Genomic DNA, 23,398 nt, shown 5'->3' on the forward strand with positions numbered 1-23,398 from the left:
TTTTCAACATTGTACTAAATTACTGTACATCTACAAGAGATTAGCTAAAATGCTAATGCTAAAAAGCCAAACATGTCTGAAGTAAATCACCCTCTTCTTTGGTTGTCAGTCACAAGACGTTGCTGCCAAGATAAAAGTTTGTCCAACAGGCTTCTCTGAGTTGATAAAAGTTTCCAGACCAATCCCTCTGCTCCTGCTGAGCCTCCCGACCAGAGCCTAAAAAACTCACCGATATCTGCAGGGAGATAAGCCTGTAGAAATAATAGACTGATGTGGCAGCTCTTAACTGCATGATGAATGAAGCAGGCGTCATCTGGTTCTTTCATCCTCTTGTCATTTGGCTTTTATGCCTCTCTGTCTGTCACTTTCTGATCCTTCTCTTGTCCAAAACTAAGATTTAGCATAACATGCGCTGACGCAGAGAATCCCATGTTATTCATGGCATGAAGGCAGATGTTTTCAGCTTTAGATGAGGCTCTATGATCTACTTAAAATATAACAGAAATGTGTCAAATGCACCGTACACAGCAGTTATACTGAAGGAAGGCCAAGAAGGCAAAAAAATCAAGTGAAAATTCAGACAAAAAGAGAACGGCACAGAGCTGAATGTGTTTTCATCTGAACACTGGCAACCGTTGTGAATGTGTTTGTGCGTGGACTTGTTTTGCATGAATGTGTGTTTTAAGAGAGGGGCCCTCCCGCGCAGCTACTCTGAAACCACTTAGATTTTGGATGGATGGCATTTTATTTAAGAGAGGTTGGCTGAAAAAGCCTGGTTTGACCGCTTTTCTCAAACAACCTCATCTAGAGGCTTTAACAAAATCCAAATACCTCTGTGATGACAGCAAAGCTGTTCCAAACTCTTAACTACATCTCGGAGCCTGGGAATACACGCAAAGCCACATTCAATAAATGGCATCGCCCGTGAAGTTAAAACAGGAGTCTGTGACTTAAGAATAAGAAGCTTTGAAATGAAATTAGGATTAAAGCAATCAGGAGATTTCTCCAGCATTCTTTAGCTGACGTGAACAAAATTTCTCTTAACACCATTCTCTAATTTTCCCCTTCTTTTCCTTCTCCCTTGATAATATCACCCCTTTGTCCTCCTTTCCTATAAAAGCTGAGATGACATTTACAAGGAGGCCACAGTGAGTCTGCAGAAGGTAACAGCACTAAAATGTCTGATACACCTCCAAAGATTTTCTCATTCATACCCTCACACCATTATACAAGTAAATGGGGCATTAGGCCGATGTAATGTCATTCCAGGATTTTTCCAAATCACCCAGAAGGAGGAGGAAGTGCAGCAACGTAAGCCCTGAAGACACTGGAATTTATTACTGAGTGTACTGAGTGATATGAAAAAACGGCTAATGCTAATTTCCATAACTCACATGTCCAAATTTCCACTCTTGAGTTTCACTTGTTTTGAGCCAATTACTGGGAGGTTATGTTTGAAAGGCGTACTGCTTACATTCCCAAATCTAGCTTTGGAAACTTAGCAGTTGTTTTGGTTGGTAAGAGAATGACTAATATCTCTTCTTTTCTTTTTAACAAGATGTACAGGGCTGATGGAACATTTTCACATTCAAGTTTTCCATATTGTGTTATGTTTTGAACATGGATTAATTTTTCCTTTTTTTCCCTGTAATCATTTATCAGAATTTATCATCCACAAAACAAACCACCTCAAATCTTTGGAATGAATAGCTGGCGGACCTTTTCTTTTAAGAATTTCTCATGTTGTTCTTGATAGAAACATTCATGTATAAGCCTTGGTGTGCAGCCATCTTCAGGTTCATCCAGCTCTACTGGGTCAAGGTTCAGAGTCTGACTTTTTTGCTGTGTTTTCATGGCAGTACAGAATGTTATGGGTTGTCTTGTTGAAATGCAAAACCTTCACCCCAGCCTAAGATCTTGACAATTCTAGGGAGGGTTTTCATCAGATTTGCTTGTTTTGTACTCGTCTCCAAACTTTAGAACATCAGAAAACACATCTCCATAAAAGGACATAACTAGCGCAAGAGATGGCTTTTAATAGGGTGATAAAGTGTGTGGTTTTACCTCATAGGCTGATGGTTAAAATGTGTCTTTGTTTCATCAGAACAGAGGACTTTGCTTTTCCTAGTCTGACAGTCAATTAAAATGCCCCCTGGCAAATTCCCAGTGGGCTGTCATGTGTCTTTGAAGAATGGCCTCTGTCCAACTGCTCTACCATAAAGGCCTGATAAGTGGATTGCTGGGATGATGGTTGGCTTTCTGTAAGGTTCTTCAATATCCACAAAGAAACTAATTCATAATGACCTTTTGGTTACCTGTGTGAGGTCTTTCCGCCCCATTATTCAAATGCAACAAGAGATTTTATCAGTGCTATGAGTAAACTGAATATGTTGATCAATAGTGATGCTACTCAATGACCGAGACCAAAGGTTGTCATTTTTACCAAAGTAAAAGGCAATACATAAACCTATAAAATGGAATATTGTACATTCACATAACCATGGTTGAATGGAAGTAGGAGAATCATTGCACATTTAACAGGAAGCCAGCATTTCAAAGCCATCGTCATGCTTTACTCCTCTGCCTTTTATGTAGCTGTGAAAAAGTTCAAGCATGTCATGCTTCTAAAATGCTGGGACAGATGCAACTTTCACATGTGGGAATCAAGTTTTGAGCTGCCACACATGTGTAGACATTTGGATTAACAGCAGAAAGCTCAAAGGCCATTCTCAAACTGTACTCAGAAAACTGATTTCATAACATACTGCAATACATTTCGTAAGGAAACATTCATACATCTAACAGTAGATAGCTGTATAATGATTTTGTCAAGTGGAGAACGTCTATAAAAGCAGCAGCAGTACTACTGTATACATAACTGGAGCTTATGTTGTACTTCAAATAACTGTTGATTCATTTAGTGTGCTTGTGTGTTTTCAACACTAAACCAGAACAGACAGTTTAGGAGGGGAATATGGTTTCAGACCACATCCCTAAACGTTACCTAAGACAACCTAAATAGGCTTTTATAGTGCATTTGTGTATTTGTTCATGTGTGTGTCCTACATTACAACTCAACCTTGAGGAATGGCTGATGTCATCTGCATAACAGCTCTGAGAGGAAAGGCAGACAATATTCTCACTTTTCCAATATGTACAACATAACCACATTTTTGTCCCTTCTTTTCTTTTTCTCTTTGGGAAAGGCTGGACAATATGGAAGTTCTGACATTTTTAATGGGAACACAGTTTTTTCCCCCCCAACATATGACGACGTGTCGAGATGAAGAATTGGAAAAAAAAAATCCTTTAGTTTTAAGCAAGACCCTTGGCAAGCCAAGAGCATAAACTGTTATAAGACAAACACTATAAGAATGCAAGATGAATAATAAATTAGTCTTCGTTAGTTTGTGGCAAACAGCAAAAATCTGCCAAAGTTAAGTAGTGCTGCTTTAACTACAACAGGAGAATTTCTGCCACGTCAGTCAAAAATCTGCTATTTTTACAAAGCTACTCCATACATAGACAGTAAGTGTGACTGGCTATATGTAGGGATCTAGAAAGATATATTTAGTCTGTTTTTACACTGACAAAATAATCTTTCATCTCCACTGAATGATAATTTGCCCAATCAAGTTTTCAACTAGGTGTACTTCCACAGTCGCTAAAAGTTAGGTAAAAAGAGAGTTGCACAAATAATATGAAAGAAAAAGCTTTGACATGATGTTCAGTTTCAAAGGCTCAAAGTTTTTAAAGCCTGACATACTTGTCAGATGACCTTTTTGTGTTCCTAGAGTGTTTTGGTCATCCAGCACAAACAGAATCGTTACAAGACTAAGCCATATCTTTACAGGTAAATTCATTCTCGTATCCTACCTGCCAGGCAGAGTCCAAAGATGGTGAGAAGAACCAGGATGTAAAGGGAAACAATGGCGTATTTGATGGCTGAGAGGGAGTTCAGGTGACTGCAACACTGGTCCTGCTTTCTGCGACGCATTCCAGACCCTGACCAAAGTTAAAAAAGCACATTTTCTTAGCTTTTAGAATAAAATACATACATAAATGAATACATAAATGAATTAGCAGCCCACAGTTTCCCTCTAAACAAAACTATTCCTCCAACTGACTGGAAAGTTGGGGTTCAGCAGCATCCGCAGGCAATGATAGTTGGCAGAAAAAAAAAAAAAAGATTTATTGCTCAAATTTGACACTGCACACTCATTTCATGCATTTCTGTATTTTATAATGTTTGAATAATCTTCTATATAAAAATCCGTGAAACCTTGCTGCCGATGGGGAGCTGGAGTCATTAAATCTAAAGTGTGTGGTAAACCATCATGACCATAATAGTCACTTCATAGCGTGGAGGACTGACAAGTTCAAGGGGAAGGGTAAACATTTTGGCTTAAAAAAGCACACAGTAAAACACACACACACACTGTCCACAAGCTCTTGGTAGCTAAATCCAAACAAAAATTCTGTATTATTCCACAATATTTGACCAACATGCATAATGACTCATACATCATATCATGTTCCATGAACTGTGCATGCTCACTAAAAGAGCTATTACCATAACTCATGTCAGCACATGTCAGGGTCAAACAGATGTTTGAGAATTAGTCTTGATAAAACTGACACAGCTCTTTAAATGAATGATAGAAAGTTGTCCCTGTTTTGTGTGTGACTGTGTGTGAGTCAGTAGAGTGGTTGTTATTGTGGCTGATGGGAACATCAGGTCAAGAGGATAAAGACATTTTTGAAAAGCTCTTCTGACATCACATCCTTCATCAGACATTGGCATAAGATTAATTACTTTCATAGTGTTTTAAGAGATCACCGCTAATTCTGCCCATCAATTTGTCCATTTTTTACTAGTTATCTGGGATTAGATGAGCAGAAATCCCTAAACCTCCATCTTCCTTCCCACCTCTTTTAACTCTTCTAGAGTGGGATATTGAAGTACACCAAAACCAGCCAAGAAATAATCTGTCCAGCGAGTCCTGGATTGTCTCCAAAACCTCCTCTTGGTGAGACATGTCCAGAACACCTCATCTGACTGGCATTCTGACCAGACACCCAAACAGCCTAAGCTGGCTCCAGTTGATAACTCTACACTGAACTCTCACTCTATCCCTAACAGTGAGTCCAGTTCAGATGAAGCCAGTTTCAGGCCTCATCCACATAGAGACCGAACTGATACAATTTTTAAAAAAATTTCTGTAAAGAATTATTTCAAGGAATGTGTGTGTCCACACAAAACCACAGAAAATGTCGTAGTGTGCATGCCAAGCCTGTAAGAGGCACTGGAACTCTAAGAAGTACACCAAAAACAAAGAATAAGACATGGAGCATGTGCATAAACTCATGCAATATAAACATACAATGTTTAGCTTAACTTGGTTATTTTGGAGTACAGTATGTGGCACTTGATATGGTAGTAGGAAAATCAAGCCAGTAGCAGCTCTGGTTTAAGAATCTGTCTAGTGGTGGTGGTAGACTGGATCAGTGTGTCTGACCACAATGACTTGCATGGCTAGCTCCATGTCTGGAGAAGTCAGGCTGCTGACATTGAGGAAGATGTTTACTTCACTGAAAATGTGTCCTTTCTCTTAAAAAAAAGTCTAAAATATCTTTCTTTCTTCTAATTCTTATATCTAATTGTACAAAATGATACTGAGTTACATACCATAACCATATGAAGAGGCAAGGCAAGTTTATTTGTATAGCACATTTCAAGTACAAGACAATTCAAAGTGCTTTACATAAAGCATTAAAAGCATTACCGATGATGCAAAGAAAGCAAATTAAGTTAAACGTTACCATGCAAATTTCATGCATAGGTGCACGATTAGTGCTGTTATAGCTTCAAGCTAACTTCAGGTTAAAGTCTTAAATAGCATTGCTTGTACTTGCACAGGGACAAACTGTTTTCTAGATATATTCACCCAAATGTCAATAATTTCCTTCATGCTGGTGTAGTGACATTGGTAAAAAAAAAAAAAGAAAAGGAAAACAAAACAAACAAAAAAAAATCTAAAAAGACATTTATGTCGATTATCGGCACCTGTGTTGTCAAATCAGATTTCAGATTTGTTCGGCCCCTGACATACAAAGAAGAAGATGGCAGAGAATCTAAAAAGGGCATATTTGTGTAATTTTGAATTATTTTTAACAGATTTATTTTAACAGATTTATTCACTTGGGATTTTGAAAATACCTTAAATGGGAGCATGTCCAGGCCCTCATAACACCAGTTCCATGTGGATGAAACATTCAAACAACAAAAAAGACTTTAACAGACACTAAACTGGTCTCCTTGTGGACATGGACTCAGTTGCTTGTAATTACTGTCTCATTCCTTTTTTTTGTCATTAATCTCAGAAACAGCTTAATCCTAAACAGATTCGAAAGCAAGCCCTCTACTGTTTTGTGCAGAAAATCTTTATGTAATGGTTATAAACAGAAGGGCTACCCTGATGGAAACAAGTTTGTCTTATTTCGTTTCTGGGAACAAATTGCCTGTAGTAAAGAGCTCTATACCCCATTTTCCTGAAACATCTTCCAGGACACACTGGTAAACCTTCTCCAAACCCACAAAACATATGAAAACAAGTTGGGCAAACTAATGACCAGAATAATTTTTATTGTACAACATTAAGCCCCAGGTGTCTATGTGAAATCAGTGTGGCCACATTATGATAAATATTACATCCGCTTGGATATATTAAAGTTATAGATTCAGTTTTCCTGCAAACAGTCACAATGTTAAATTGCATCTGACTTTTAAATGCGAACACTTATTCCGCAGCGCAGCCTCCGAACAGGAGGCTTTCATTTGGACCACGATAATCCATCAATGGAAGCTGGTGAACTGTTGCTGATGCACACACAACACACACGCACACACTTCCTCTCTATGATGAAGAGCACACTCCACTCCAGTGTAAGAAAACACAGCTGGTTCAGATGTGTGTGTGTATGTGTGTGTGTAACATGATTGGAATGTAGTGTATAAAAGCAGAACTGGTCTTTCGAGCAGGTCAGCCTCTTCAGTTAAGTCACTGTACACGAGTTCAAAACATACTTTCAAAGAAGGCAAAACATCTTAAGACCATACAGATAGACTGGAAGAAAATACAACAGCTTCAAGAGGAAATTAGCACCTCATGTGTAACACATGCAGTTAAAATTTTAGGACTTCAGGACAAGCTGACATTATTGATACACACCAGATGAGAAACTGATTCAGTGCCATAACACTGCCCGATACAAAGAGCAGGGAAATACTGAAAGCACAAATAAACTATAAGATAAAACTTTGATTGCTTTCATTCTGATTTTTCTTTTTTTTTTTTTTTTTTTTTTGGAAATAAAATGAAAATTGAACTTATATTCATTGTCCTAAATGTAAAAGTTTATAACTTATTTGCTAACAGATAACATAAAATGATGCATGTCTTACAAAGCCCTACTTGAGTTTTCTAATTAATCTCATCTCATACTCTAGAAAACCATCTAAAGAAATATTTTTCTTTAATTCAAGAAGTTGTGGAACTGTTCCAGGGTTTGCAGAGCTGGAGTAGAACAGTAGTTTTGATGAGTCAGACTGTTATTTGCTTTCCATTAGAAAGTTAAATTCTCCAGTTGAGTTTTATTCTGACTTTCCCAGCAAACTGGCCGAGCTGTAGGTTGAAACCTGAGATTATGAAAGGGGTCAGCCATGGGTTTGTTTAGCTGCACCTGTCCTTACAGACATACAGATGTTGCTTCTGAATGTTTCTGGCTTTCAATGACTGCAGGGAAAGCAGAGCAAATACCATGAGATGACAGCATTACCTTTGCACATCCATGTGTTTTAGTGTGCAGGGCTTAGTCTGCATTGGTTATCAGTGTGTGGGTGTTTCTGTAGACACACATAAACGGTTTTGTAGAAAGTCCCTTTCTGAAAATCTGCTAAAGCATTTTCTCTTTTTTCGTTCTCTTGCTGCTTTTGCCAGAAAGACTTTAGAGCTGCTGATGTCACTAAGAAAAACCTAAATTACTGCGATTAGTCTCTTCAGCAGGATATGCTGTAGTTGCTGGGATTTAAATTAAGGTCAAATTATGGTTGCACCTTTTGGTAAAAGTCTGTAAAATTCTTCACTCTTACCTTCATCACACAGGTTAAGTTTGGACAAGTTGCGTCCATCGTAGGCTTCCTCGTACATGGAGGTGTTCTCTCTCTCTTCACTTGTGCTCAAATACATGGCTTTGTTTTCCATCTGCTCCTGAAGATACACATGAAACATCATTCCACAAAAGCTTTATCTGATAACATAACATTGAGCATATCTAACTCTGACAATCAGGACATTCATTTTGTTCAATATTACATCAGTGCTGACTCAGCATCACAGAGGTGAGAAGTGATGCTTGTGGTCAGATGTGCACCACTGCAGATGTTAACTTGTTGGGAGGCTGGAGGATCTGGCAGGAGTCAAAAAGAATCACATTTCTCTCATGTCAGTTATGTTCTTCCACTTTAACCATAGGCTAACTGATGAAACTGCCATTAATAATAACAAAGAATCATCATAATAATCATTTGCTCTATAACCTCTAATAGCTGAAAAAGAGAGCATCAACAGTTTTAAAATGTCTAATAAATGTCTTCTTCCCCTATAATGAAGTAAAACTCTTCTGCACATGAACACTAGGTCTGTCACTGCTGTCACTAATACAGAAAAACTTGACATGAGTCATGAGAGATGAATAGTAAATCATGTAAACTGTAAGCTCATAAATTTCTGTAACTGTGCAACATTTAGACCCAGCTGTGTACATTAATGGCAACTATAGCATACTGTTAACATCACACCCCAACCATTTGCAACCATTTGAGAGCACAAAAATAAGGAATTGAGTTCAAGAGAAGAAGTAGAAAAGTACAATAAATGTTGAAGACAATGTGCAAGATAGAATTCAAGCATATGTGGCCAACTAACTGCTGGCAATATGCAGAAAGTGGACGCCGTTGCATAGGATTGTGGAGAAAGTGTTGACATGTTGACAAATTGAAACTCAAGCTCTACCTGTGCAGGGAACAGGGTCAAGAAAACATCATGAAATTGGGTTTTACAGGCAGCTAGTTAAGCTCAATCATACTTTAAATTTTTTTTATGAGCCATGTAAAAATTATGTTTTGCACTACATTTTATAGTATTGGTGTCAGAAAGATCAAAATTGCAAAATTATAGCTGCATAAAGCTAAAGAAAATAACGTTAAAATGACCTAAAATTGAATTTACAGCTAGTACCATTGAAACTGCAAAGAAAATCATAAAAGAATGTGTTTCCTAACAGCTTGAGGTATTGTTGGAGTTCTGAAGTTTGATCAAGTGTGCGCTTTATTTCCCTTACTGTCCATTTCTGCTGCTAACGTGGGAGACCAGCTGCAAGAGCTCTGATCTCCTCTGCTTGCTCTGACTGACAACAAACTCACACACACTCAAAGCTCCAAGCTAAATAAATAGAAGGAAATCCTTCTGGTGTGAGGATTGTGGCTGTCTTTAAACCAATGTTATGTGATTTGTTCTCCTGCCAACATAGCTGGAAATGAGTTGTGTTTTAGCTCCGTTCCATCTGTCTGTTTGGCTTTTAGCAAGAAATTTTACAACAGCTATCAAATAACATGCATAAAACTGCAGAGAAAGTCTATCACTGGGCAAGAAAGAAGGGGTGATTTACCTTTAATACCAAACAGCCATAAGGATTTTTACGGATGTGGCTGCTGCTTTCCTTCTTATAGTGTTGCATCAGAAGAGGTAATAAAGCTGATTCCTTGGCCAATTTTCCACAACATGGTACAGTATTTCAATGTCAAACTGGAAATGGTAACTGAGCACATATAGAGCTGGTAGCCATACTTAGAAATTATCTTATTTGATAAAATATCAAGTTTGTTAAACAGCCAGCAGGTGCTTCCCATCATGACAGACAGCTTGTCAACAAAACTAGGAGAACACACACAGTATGGGCTGCGTGTGGCTTCTCTGTAATGGACAAGTTGTTATATTGATACTCAGTGTAAAAGTGTAAAAATTCTAGATTTTTTGAGCCAATAATTTGTTTTTCATTGCAAGAGAAAATTAAGTTATGAAGCATGAGAAAACCAAAAATTCTGAAAAAAATGGCACTGACAGTGGATGAATCTTCATCCATTTATGGAACATTTAAACCTCACACACCTGAGTGAAACCTTTACCCTCACTGATCACTTTATTAGGTACACCTTGCTACAGTAGGTGCATCTCTTCGTAGCATAGATTTAACAAAGGGTTGGAAACATTTTCTCAGAGATTTTGTTCCACATCAACATGACAGCATCACACAGATGCTGCAGATTTGTCAGCTGCGTCCATGATGTTCCACCACATCCCAAAGCTGCTCTGTTGGTTTGAGATCTGGTGACTGTGGAGGTCATTGGAGTCCAGTGAACTCATTGTCATGTTCAAGAAACCAGTTGGAGATGATTTGAGCTTTGTGACATGGTGTATTATCCTGCTGGAAGTAGCCTTGACTGTTGATACAATGCAGAATGAAGCCATGCTTTTATTTTGTTGATGTACAATTCTGACCCTACCCAAATGTTTCAGCTGAAATGGAGACTGGATTGTGCATACCATGGGTGAAACCAGTGGTTATATGAGTTACTGTTGTTGTTTTTTTGGCATCTTCAGCTAGTCTGCCCATTGTCCTCTGACCTCTGACATCAGACAACTGCTGCTCACTGGACATTTTCTTTTTTTCAGACTATTCTCTGTAAACCCTAGAGATGGTTGTGTGTGACAATCCCAGTAGTTGCTGCTGGTGAGTGCATATACTGGTTGGTATTAGCACACTGCAGATTTCTTGGCCTGTAAGTGCATTGAAATGTATCATTTTACAGGAAAATTTGAGTTATCTGGAAATTCATCATAGAGGATTTTTATTTTATTATGTATGATGTCCAGCTTTTTGTCCTATTTTTCTTTTAAGTACTAAAGTTAATAGTACTGGCCTTTATACATTTATCTTCTGGAGCAGTGACTCCACCTGAAGGCTGACAAAGTTCCCCACCAGTTAAACACACTCTGGTATGACTCATTTAGTAATTAAGAGCACTGACTTTGAAATGTTCCAGTTGCTTCCAAGATTGTAACTGATATAAATATTCATAAAAACCACTCTTTTTTATAAATATTTCATGTCTCAGTACCTCAAGACATTTTACTCTGTGTCGAGCTTGTTTGCTCCTCCGGTTGTGACCAGGTTTCCCACACTATGCATGATCTAAACCTAATATGAATAAAGTGAAAGGGAACACAAAACAAACAGATAAAACTGAGTACAGAAAGGTTTTGTCAGACACCTCACAGAAATTAAATGAAATATACTCCAGTCAGGAGTCGGGGGGGTGTGTGTGTACTCCCTGAAGCCCCGGTGGTAGATCTATGACTGTTTGAGAAAGTGGTTAAAAAGCGCTCAGTCAGGACTTTCTCATTAAAGAGAGGACAGAAGGGTCAGGTTGACATTTAGACTGAAGCTAGGCAGCAGCCATTAGGGCTGCTAGGAGACCTGCTAAACACTTCACACCCCTGTATATGTATGTCTGTGTCTACAGATGGTATGTGTGTGAGTGGGTTAGTGCGTGGAGTGAGTTGTCTTCTCATTACTCTGAGTGTGGTGGGATAAAACTTTAATCATTAAGTTAGTCTCTCAGTGCTAACAGAGGATGGTGGGAAAGCAAAGTGATCAATGTCATACTTTGACCAACTCTCCAATGGTGGACTTTTGGGATTTCTTTACACAAGAAAAGAGGAAAGTCATGTGATGGTAGACTAAAGCAACAGATAGATGTTTTACCTCCTGATAAAGAAATGTGAGGCCAGTAGCAAAACTAGATGCTTAAAAGTACCTGAAGTTAAAAAGAAAAATGCTGGCAAAACAATTGTTTAAACATGACTCACCATGGTTAAAAAAATAAATAAATAAAAGAGAAATAGGGTTAATTGTTTAGAAAGAACGTGGATGTTGCACCTTCTGAGCTAAGGAGGGACTATCTGTCTTGTTATAAGCAAGTACTGAGAAAAATCTGCATCTGTGATGGCAGTGGAGGAGGATGGATGTACATGGTGTATCCAACCAGCTCTGACCAGTCAGGATGAGGTCAAAGAACATCTTAGGATGATCTGGAGTGTCAGGTCCTGGGACTTTAGCAATAATTACTTTGTGGTCTGGGTTGTGGGGTAGGGGCTTTGTGGATTAGGCTTGTGTGGTGATGAGTGGGATTGGGCTCAGCTGTTGAGCTGAGTGAACACTCAGAGGGGTACTGCTGTCCTACCAAGGGTAAGGGTGTGGGGGGACTGCTTTTGCTATGTGGTAGTGTGACTGGTCTACATAAATGTTGAGGGTGGTGCATTGTCAAAGTAACCTCCATGTAAAAGCCAGTTTACCGCTGTTTCTTATGTGGACAACTCAACATCATGTCTTCCCTTAGTTTATGGTTTAATTTCCTCATTTGTAAAATCCAAGACAGGAGTCTGGTCTGCTCTGTGGTAACTGCACAAAGCGCGACAGTTCAGGGGTTTGAAAGAGATGTGAAATTGACCCATGAAAGCAGACTGTCTGTTCTCCATCCTCTAAACATGGGAACCCAATTATCAAGTCATTCATCCCCAACAGAGCATCCAATTGTCCTCAAGGTCTGAAAAAACCAAGACATGTGGTCTCTGTGGGTATATTATATTTGAGACAGATTCAAACACAAACCTCCCTTATCTTAAAATCAAAATAAAAGTTCATAAGCTCATTTTCAGACTTGAAATCACACATATAGGGGGTTATGGAGGAATTTAAAGCAACATGTCTCTTTCTCTCTATATATACACATAGTAAACAAAGCTCCCTTGTCATTGCTCAGTCATCCATGTGCAACATTAACCTATTTCCCTGCTTAATTAAAGAGATACTTCACCCATGACCGCTGAAACACAAAGTAAACATTTTCTGCGGATGAGTTGTATTAAATGTGAATTTCCTGCCTATTGTGACACATCACTCCAATAAATGGCACACAGTAAATCACCTCTTTAACTTTCCATTCATCGTAATTGCAATAAAATTTTAACAGGTGTCAACCAGTTTGCCCCCCTTAAAAGGTCAAAAGTTTAACCTATTTGGGGATTTGGTAATCAAGAAACCACAAAAGAATTTGTAGGACAAATGTCACCAGCCACTTAAAACTCCATGCATCTAATATGCCATTAAGCTCCAGGGATATCATTACAGGGCTGCTCAAATATATGACAGTTTATCTTTTTGGAATGACAGGTGCAGAAAATTATGATGCAAGGATTTTTAGTAAGATTATTTAAAGCCTGTACATAAACCTGAGATTAGATAGGCAGTAAAAGGTTCCCCTGGCTCACCTTGTCAGCTGTCACTTAGGGTCACAATCACAGCTCTGCCCTCTTCATGATTTCCCACCAGAAAGTTGCGTCTTGACGCTTTTACTTCCCTCGTTCAGTCCGACAACTCTGAAAGTGTCAGGAACAGTTTGTTAAAGTGACCCGGCAGCGGCAGTAAAGCACAGCAGCATGCACAGCTGTTGCCAGCGTTGCAGAGGCAGTTAGCGGCTCTAAAGTGGAGAACAAACTCGGACATTTGGAATAATATACCCTGAGCATCGTCACGTGACCACTACAAACTTCCAGCTGAAGATTGCCTTGCTGCTGGTGCCGAGGCTGGAAGGGGAAGAGTTTTAAATTAGCTGTACATGCGCGCCATCTGTTGGATTAAAATAGAAATCACACACAAAACCAAGTAACAGCTCATAGATGCTAATTATTGTACAGATAAAGAGAGATTGTTCTTTGTGCTGCCGAAGAGACACAAAAGCCCAGAGAGACGTGATAACTGAATAGTGGTTATCAAGCAGGTTAATGTTGATGGTACACCTTGGAATTTGTTTGGATCATTATGTGACTGGTGAGTAAAAGATTTATTATGATATTCCTGTTTATATCATGTAGTTGTTTATGTATTGGTGCCAGAAATATCATGAAATTAGTGGAAGAACTGAACTACAGGGCAAGGCAAGTTTATTTGAATGGCACATTTCATATAGAAGACAATTCAGAGTGCACATAAAACATTAAAAGGATTACAAATAGTGCAAGAAAGCATAAAAGGCAGCAACAAATAGCAAAGATTATATTAAAATCATAAATTAAAATGACTAAATGCAAGTTAGGTTAAAAGTTACCATGCATATTTCATGCATAGGCGCATGAGAAAATAAATGTTTTGACCAGTTGACCAGTCTTTGGATCTAAGAGCTCTGCTAGGTTTATATTTCTGAACATATCACAGATGGATTCTGGGCCTGAACTACAGTGTTCTTTGTCTTCCCTATGATGACCTGTTAAAGATCAGCTTCATCCAGACTGTGTGTGTTCTTCATCAGCCAGCTAGCCAAGATTGCATTGGGTTCAAGGGAGAGGCTGCACCTGAAACACCCTGCACAAAAAAAAAAAAAAAAAAAAAAAAAAGGCAAAAAGAAATGAATAAGCTATTACTTGCCATGACCGCTTTATGTATTTCTGTGTTTTATATTCTGATTAGGAAAATAAACAGATATAAAGACCTCCTCTGAAATTTTTTGACTGCATGAAAATCACATTGCACTTATGAATATAAAAAAATTTAGAAGGTAGGGTAAGATGTAATTTAGGAATCTAAAAAGAATGTACCCTGTCATTAAGAAATATAAGAAAAAAGAAATTTATATTTTACCAAGATTTTAGAAAAAGACATGATAGCATATCTGATGTGGTTAACTACAAAGTCACATTTTCTTTTTGCAGTCTTTGCAGTACCACATGTTTGTAAAGTAAAACAAATAAATCATAGTCTATTTTCAACAACATTACTGTATGGTGGGCATATAAGCCACCTTAGCATGTTTATACAGGCATTACTTGTGGATTATTATTTTTTATGGATATAAATGAAATATTCCTTTACTTGATCAAGTGAAATACAGAAAAAAAAATCATCAAAAGGAATGGATGTTATCCAAATTAAGTTTGTCATTTTATTATCTTTTTGTTATTATTATTACACAATACTACCGTAATATCTATATCATTGTTATAGACATGATCACATATTATTATTTGCTAATTTGAACACTTACTCAGTCATGCAAGTATAATGACCTGCAAGAACTTCTCCATCTTTACTGGAAGCTACCCAGGATTGATAGCTGGGATTATTTCATTGTGTTGGTTATCTAACTAGGTGTCGGTGGGTAGATGATAAGGATCGTCTTTCAGTCCTACTGCCACTAGCTTCACCTCTTATCTATTTCTAGCCTTGACACTGAGGATCTCAATACAACATGGTGGATAATTTTTTGAGTTGTTTACCTATCTACCTGACCAAAACTGTTGGTCACAAAGACCAGTGTTATTAAGCCACTCACCTGCATTTCAAGAAAAAGGACAATTCTTTGAGGACAGTAGAACAAAGAGGATAGATGGTTTAAGAGAGGTGTCAAGGAAGCCATCTATGGTAAACCTGAAAAAAACACCTATGAACAGAGGAGGTGGCCTCAGGTATCACCTTTCCAGCACCTTACAGTGCAGCCATGACTCTCCTCCCCAGGTGGTTTTACAACAATTCACACATAGGACCCAGCATTTAATACTATTCCCTCCAAGAAGCTGGAAGCCACACTTTCTCTACTCTGATGCTCAGCACTGGATTCACCCAGAGCTGTAGGTTCATCCTCTGCATCTGAATATCCAGGACTAGTGAAAACTCTTATGTTTGCTAATAATTCCATAATCACTGGCAGGATTGCAAGCAATGATGGAGACTTTAAATTAGGATAAAATCAACTGTCTTGTATTGTAATGCATTGGAAATCCTGCAGCTCAACTTCAGAAAAATTTAGATGATTTTGGATTTCAGACAACAGATGTGCACACCGTCTACATCAGTGGAGCTGAGGTAGAATTTATATATAATTTTAGATTCATGTGCATGAAAATCACAGAATACTGAAAACTCAACTTGTTTTCTTGCGTCCAAACTGCTCAGATCAGTGATATTGATAAAAAAAAATTTAAAGCACGCAGAGAATAAAGGACATAACCTACCCAGTGCAGAGCCCGCTCAACAAAATATCACAGGAACAGTTTCTTTAATTAGACTGTGAAATCACCGAATTAATCCTCATTCAATACTCTACCACAATCTAGTTTTGTATTTGTTTGTTGTATACGGAATTCATTTTTCTAACATTCTTGTAAGCTATTGAAAGCATCACGAAGGAGTGGAGGAGAGGGGCGGAGCCTAAAGAAACGTACCTGACGTAAGACGTTCGTGTGCTGGACAGGTACAGAGGACGCAGTCTCCGTCCGTACCAGTATCAAACGGAATGATCCGGGTTTGAGGTAAATGTAACGACTTTGTGAACTCAAATTTATATCGAATTTGTACGTTCTCGGTGTGTTTTCAACACCTGAACTCTGGTTCTGGTGTTTGAAGTAATGAAAGCGAGTTGGGTAACTTAAAATCGAGTTGGTCGCGCGGCCCCCGTTCTTCTCTACACAGAGGAGATTGCTTAATTCGGCTATGCTCTTGGTTCATAATGAATATATAATTTTGTACAAAACTCAACACTTTTTTTCCTATTTTATGGAGTTACAGTACCAGTATAAAAGTTTGTGTACGCTTTAGATTTAATGGGTGTTTAAGTGCAAACCTTTAACTGGAACTGGGTTTAGCCTCTGATGAGGGAAATACTCACAGATGTTTACATGTTTGAGTTTTGGGAAAGCTTTGACATATTGTAGCTTGAAGGAGTTGCTTCAGAAATCGCATAAAAAAGGAGCACCACAGTAACTTTGTCCTTAAACATTTTTTTAAATCTCAAAGGAATATTGTAATCCTGCAAACTACCACTAAATGGCAGGATTGCAACGTTCTGAGGACAGAAAATAGAATCTGAGTCCTGTTTTTGAACATTGGGTTTTAGTTAGGTCTGCATTGATCCATTGTTTTCCATGATAACAGTCATACTTGATCTGGAGGATAAATTTCTTATGTATGAAGACAGCAGTGCAGGGAATAAGTGATGCAGGCTACATTTCAAACATTTTCATCTCACCTCCTTTTTTCTAACATCCCAGTTCTGGCAATTGACTGTGGAAGACAACACATCCTGACATCCTCTGGCCGGCAGGAGGCGGTAATACCAGAGCACACGTGGTACTGCAGAGAGGCAGTATTTCAGTGAGAGGAATTCATTTCAGGCGTTTGAATTTGATTATTACAAACATACGAGTTTGAATTGAGGATTAAACATAAGCTAACAAGTTTAATTAAGTAGGGTTTTATAGAGTGTAATCTTTCACACAGGCAGTTCAAAAAGCTAATTTTCCACCCTACTTGTTTTTGGACATTACATTTGTTTACAAGTCCTGGTTAAGTTGTAACTGGACAGAATGAGGCTAAATGAAAAGGTTCAGAGGAAATGAGACAAGCAATATATACAGTCACTTTATGTCTCAATAAAAAACAGACCCACTGGGGCTGTTAGGTATGAGATACGCTGTCCTTAGACATAAAGCCGACACAGTAGACTACTGTAAAATTTTCTCTACCCTCAGCTCACCCCAGCTCTTCAGGGGAACCTGCCTCTGTCTCTCTGTGCTGGTCACTTTCTGTATGTCAATTACTCCACTGGGACCTCGTTATTTCCTCAACCAATTGCACATCCCCCTTAATTAACTCAGGAAATTGCATTCCTATATTTACAACCTCATAACTAGTCTGGCCTGCTGAAAAGGTCACATCAACAGTTTAGCAGTTTTTTGCCCTATAGCAGTGCAGCCCAAGGGGGTATGACCAAGAGAAAAGCCAAACAAACCTGAGGGAACTTTTTTAAAATGGCAGAACTTCCTTTTTGTTTTAACCTTAGAATGTCAAAGCTGCTTGATTTCAAGTTTCTGTGGAGATTCCCAGCTGCCACGCTTGGGTATGTATGTGTCATCATGTTGGAGAGATCATCAAATTTATCACTAGAAAATGTAACTTAAATGGAAGAAGTACTGTAGGTGACACCATATGTGCAGTAAATTGAATCCAAAGTGTCAAATATCATGAGAAAATGACATTTCCTCTCATTTGAAGGTCTACCATGTGACCTACCTGCAGTAAAACCTCAGTGAGCTGCTGCTGATGGACGCCTGCATGTCTGCGGTGATGCAGATGAAATACTGAAATGAGATTGTGATCCACTTATCTCAAATAATTATGTCAATATCACAACAGAATGATTAAAATTCATAAAAAGAATTACAATTAAACAAATTAGAAGATGACACTTTATCTCCGCCCTGTGTTTTAGAGTGCGGATTACTCCCAGTTTGTGCTCCATAGGATATTGAAAGTCCTCTGGAGAAAGAAGAAGAAATCTAAATGCCTTAATGACCAAAGCTACAATATTTTTCTAGAACCTGGTGTTTTCCTTTGACTTGAACGCTCAGTTTTAGCTCCCGTCCCTTACAGGATTTTTCTAAAGGAAGGCTCAGTCTGCTCTGATTGGTCAGCTAATTGGTAAAGTAATGTCAAAGCCGAGGTCACTGTTCATTTTGAGTTGGAAGTGTACCAGACTGGCCATTAAGCAGGCAATACACTGAGGTGTTTCATGGTGATGTTAATAGCTCAAAGAAGAAATGCCTGGAGTACAAATGAGGCATCTTAGGCAGGGTATATATAGTTTCTTCTGTGAGAAAAGTGATATTTTGTCCCTAATGAAAAACTTTGTTTACAGACAGGTCCTTAAGACATTACAGCATGAAACAATAAAATCCACTCATGTACACCAAACATGATTGTCCAATAAAATAACCAATAAAAACCACCAAGGAAATAAAAAATCAAAATGATAAATGATACCCAAATGGTCCTTCAATAACTTAAAATACAAAAATAGTAAAAGCACTAAACAAAATGTGATCATTCAATAAAATCACAATAGAAATAAGATCACCTGTAGCTATTTTAAAATTCTGTTGCAAAGGGAACAAAGGAGGTTTTTTGTCTGTTACGTCTAAGTCTTGTGACTCTGTGTCGGCGGCCTGAGGGAAACAGATTAAAGTCTTTATTCAGAGGGTTGTTCCAGTTTTCCACAATTCAACATAGGACTGACTTTTATTGCCTGGAGTGAGCTTATAGAAGAGAAAGGATGCAAGATGGAGACCGTGTTAGCCTCTGTTAGAAAGCGCCAAAAAAACTCCGCCATTGCTCAGTAGTGCCTTTTAATTCTCTGGTAGGTTATGGGGAGCACTGGAAGGCTGGATTTTATTCATATTTAATCTGTGTTTTGCATTTTTCTTGTAAAATAAACAATTGTTATATAGACATTTAAGGTCTCCATCTTTTCACAACTTTTCTTAATCACTTTCCAGCGTTTACTGATGTGGCAGGAGGGTGATGGACCTGTCAAAGCGAGCATCATCGTGGTCAGTGGAAGAAGTGTTGGAATGGGTTAAAGAACAACACCCAGCACACATGAGCACACTCCAAAAAGCCATTATCAAACATGATATATCAGGTATACATGGAATTCATCTCTTTTTTTCACTCAGACCTTTAAACTATGCCAAGAAGATTTTTTACAGATGTTTTACAATAGATTTTGTGAAATGCTATTTAAATATGTATGCACAACATAAAATATATTATTCTGTGCATGAATTTGCAGGCCGTGCTTTGCTGAGACTGAAGGAGCATCACCTGGAGCTTCTTGGAGTGGGCGATGAGGAGCAGCAGCAGGAAATATTGCAGGACGTGCTGCTCCTCAGAGTTCAGGAAGAAATCAATGATCTTGATGGCATCTGCTCCGGTGAGAATACCAAGTGATTTCATCTCCAGGTAGTAGCTGAACCAGACACTAATAACAGAGTCATAGAAAAGTATCTGTTTGGACAACTCTGTATAAAGAAAAAAATGACAAGTTATCACTCGTTTTTGTTGGTGCTTGTGTTAAGGAATACACTGTGGACATGCAGGAACACAATAGTAAATTAATGACTTAAAAAGACAATGAAAACTTACGTTTCTTTTGCTCTCTTGTCTCATCCCTAGACTGTTTTTCTCCCTAAAGGACAGCAAAAATCTTCACAGAGAATAAACCCAGCTGACTTTTTTTTATTTTTCATCCATCCATTCATCTGTGTGAAGGAGAGTGAAAGGCAGGAGTGATGGAAATAACAAGAGAAGGTGAAAAGAAGGAGGGATCGATGAGGAGTGAGGAGAGGAAAGAAAACCCATTTCCTGTGTGAAACCTGACCTGCGCAGATAGATGAGATTAGTTTTTGTCTGGTTGTCTTTTTCTGATCTCTGCTGTCCATTAGTCTCTGTCTCTCTTCTTTCTCTGTATTGCATTCAAGCATAGCAGTATAAAATTTCCAAACTCATATTTTGATGTATTGAATAAGGATAAGAGCCGCAGTGTGTGTATAGATGATGGTTGAGGCTGTCATTACCTCTTACAGTTTCTACTGGGAATGGCAAATAATGCTCCAGTTTCAGTGATATCATGGCTGATGGGAGGAACCAGTGGCTGGTCAGAACACCTCTGTTTAAGACTGAGGTAAATTATTGTATCAGCTTTCATTAGTTTTAATCGAGGATAGGGTCTGCAATAGGGTCACGTATCTCGGGGTCTTGTTCACGAGTGACGGAAGGATGGAGCGGGAGATCGACAGGCGGATTGGTGCGGCGTCTGCAGTGATGCGGACTCTGCATCGGTCTGTCGTGGTGAAGAGGGAGCTGAGCCAAAAGGCAAAGCTCTCGATTTACCGGTCGATCTGCGTTCCTACCCTCACCTATGGTCATGAGCTGTGGGTAGTGACCGAAAGTACAAGATCGCGAATACAAGCGTCCAAAATGAGTTTTCTCCGCAGGGTGGCCGGGCTGTCCCTTAGAGATAGGGTGAGAAGCTTGGTGATCCGGGAGGGGCTCAGAGTAGAGCCGCTGCTCCTCCACATCGAGAGGAGCCAGATGAGGTGGCTCGGGCATCTGGTTAGGATGCCTCCTGGACGCCTCCCTGGTGAGGTGTTCCGGGCACGTCCCACCGGAAATAGATGGATGGATAATCGAGGAGAAATCCTACTGACTTTAGTAACCCCCTGGCTTCTTCTTTACTACAACCTAGAGGTTTATATCAGTGAAGTACTTTGTAAACACATCAAATAATATATTTTAATCCAGTATATTCAGCCCTTCGGTTTTTCTTTGTTTTAGTCCTCATTTTAGAATGCTAAAAGGCTTAAATATGATGTTAAACATGTGTAGCCTAAATAAGAAGAGATATCTTTCATTTCAAAACAGAAGCTGATTCAGGAAGGACTTAAACCTGCATCCTATCCTAAGCCCAGTAGGAGGCGATCCCTATGATAGCAAAAATGATTTAATGGTTGTAGGTGCATCCTTGGGAGTAAAAATGGCTACAAGAAGGTGAAACTAAGGCCACCACTTCCGTACGAAGTTTTTTCAAATTTAACATTAACTGTGTTTTTCACACCTCTTTTAAACCATCTGTTATCTCACAAAAGTTTTATATTACTGCCCTCAAAAAGTGTTTTTAACCCTTAACATGCAGGTGGATGCTGATTTGTGGCCTGAAGGGCTGGCTTACTTGTGTCGTGCCATGCATTAACACAGTGGTTGTTTTTAGTTTTTTCCAAACCTTCCCAGCACCACTGGGGATGCCTAACTCTATGCCTCTAGCGATTTCACAACCATTCACATGTTGGACCTTGTGAGTAAAACTTTATTTGGTCAGGCAGGTAAACAACTCGCCTAATAATCCCACTTAAATGACCCATACAGTAGTCAGGACACATGTGACCTTAAAACAGTACTACACTACAAGTTTAAAGTTGGTGTTTCTGACTCATTATGATGGGAAAATGACATTCCTGAAGCTGTTGTTACCCTGCAACATCCTGAGGCTGGGATTGCAGTTACCTTTATTAAAAATGTTTATGTTTTCTGTGTAATTTTCACAATTGCCAAATTCATCTGGTGGGCCAGATTGGGCCCAGTGGAGGGCCAGTTTTGGCCCCTGGGCTGTAAGTTTGACACCCCTAATCTGAATGAAAGGCCTAAAATGGCAAAAAAACAAATTTTATTAAATATGTTTTTAGTAGTTATTGTCCATTTCAGTCTTAGTGTAGTTTCTTCTCAGAATGATTGGGGATTGCACTTTAACAAATAACCAGCTTATATAAATCTCCAGGTTAGAAGAAGATGAGCATTTCTGGTCAGATTTCTTTCTCATGCTCACTCTGACTGAAACTGATTTCAAAATGCAGCTTTTTGTGTGAATGTTCTGATTTTATTTCAAATGCCTGCCAATTTGTTTTTGATTTTTCCTGTTTTAATGACTGCAGCACAACTTATTCCAGCAAGGATTGATGTTTATGACACCTTGACAGCAAGTGGTCTGAAAAACTTCAAAGATAAATGTGTAGTTTTTAGCTTCATTTATGACTTTGGCCTCCCTTCATTTGTATTACATGAAAGGTAATGTCTGTCAGGATTTCTGTTACAGCAAAGTCAGTTGCTTAAGAAAGTGCTGCTCTGGCAACATAATCCAGTCCGGTAGTGTAAAAAAATAACATAATCCGTCTGTTTGGCAAAGACTACCATACTGCAACCATAAATCATTTGTTTGTCATGTAGCTGCTTTTACAGCTGCAGCCCCATGCCTCATAAATATCCAGTGTTTCCACCATAACTCTGTTTTTGTCTGGCTGGAAATACCTCAGGGACAGACCACTGTGGAAGATCTACTGCTAAAGCTAAAGGTCATAATAATAAAAACATATTAATGCAAACTTGTTTGCAGCCTAAATCAAGAGTTGGATGCTGTAAGAGGTGAAGACAGAAAATTTTGTGCTGATACTCTGTGCAGTAAAATGTAATCAAACTGCATCTCATCTGCAGCATCAGTCATATATCAGCCTGTTGATAATTTAGCCAGATTTTTACAGTCACCCTTTTTTTTAAACAGGAATTTAACTGCTTTATTTTAAGAAGATGAGGTTTTATTTCATGTACATATGAAATTAAATGCTCCCCACACTTGAATTTAAGTCTAGCAACATGGTGGATTTATGGCTTTAAGGTTAGAAAATCATTTAGATTCACTGCGTCTGCTGGTTTTGTATCATCTTGTGGCAGATTTTTATTCATACTTCAAAAATGCACAAAATAATTGTTTTGTCGAGACTGTTTTTAGCCTCCTATGTGTTTTTTGAGCTGTCCGTCCTCTATATGTCATCATGAATAA

The 23,398-nt window shown here is 38.6% G+C and overlaps 2 protein-coding genes across 2 annotated transcripts in view; one reads left to right on the plus strand and one right to left on the minus strand.

Moving 5' to 3' along the window:
* scara5 (scavenger receptor class A, member 5 (putative)) overlaps positions 1 to 13,671 on the minus strand; it is an 81,364-nt gene extending 67,693 nt beyond the window's left edge. Inside the window, exons 1-3 of the mRNA XM_041976316.1 lie at positions 13,452 to 13,671; positions 8,153 to 8,270; positions 3,877 to 4,005 (exon numbers count right to left, since the gene is read on the minus strand). Coding sequence (XP_041832250.1) covers positions 3,877 to 4,005; positions 8,153 to 8,264 — 241 coding nt within the window. The 5' untranslated portion in view covers positions 8,265 to 8,270; positions 13,452 to 13,671. The remainder of the gene's footprint in view (positions 1 to 3,876; positions 4,006 to 8,152; positions 8,271 to 13,451) is intronic.
* A 2,742-nt stretch (positions 13,672 to 16,413) lies between these two features.
* On the plus strand, positions 16,414 to 20,516 carry LOC121633209 (sterile alpha motif domain-containing protein 12-like). The gene is made up of 4 exons (XM_041975033.1): positions 16,414 to 16,484; positions 19,524 to 19,651; positions 19,802 to 19,942; positions 20,185 to 20,516. The coding sequence occupies exons 2-4, from the start codon at positions 19,531 to 19,533 to the stop codon at positions 20,199 to 20,201; spliced, it is 279 nt and encodes a 92-aa protein (XP_041830967.1). The 5' UTR covers positions 16,414 to 16,484; positions 19,524 to 19,530; the 3' UTR covers positions 20,202 to 20,516.
* Positions 20,517 to 23,398: the final 2,882 nt, after the last annotated feature.

The sequence above is a fragment of the Melanotaenia boesemani genome, chromosome 22 (genome assembly GCF_017639745.1).
Source record: "Melanotaenia boesemani isolate fMelBoe1 chromosome 22, fMelBoe1.pri, whole genome shotgun sequence".
Classification (NCBI taxonomy): domain Eukaryota; kingdom Metazoa; phylum Chordata; class Actinopteri; order Atheriniformes; family Melanotaeniidae; genus Melanotaenia; species Melanotaenia boesemani.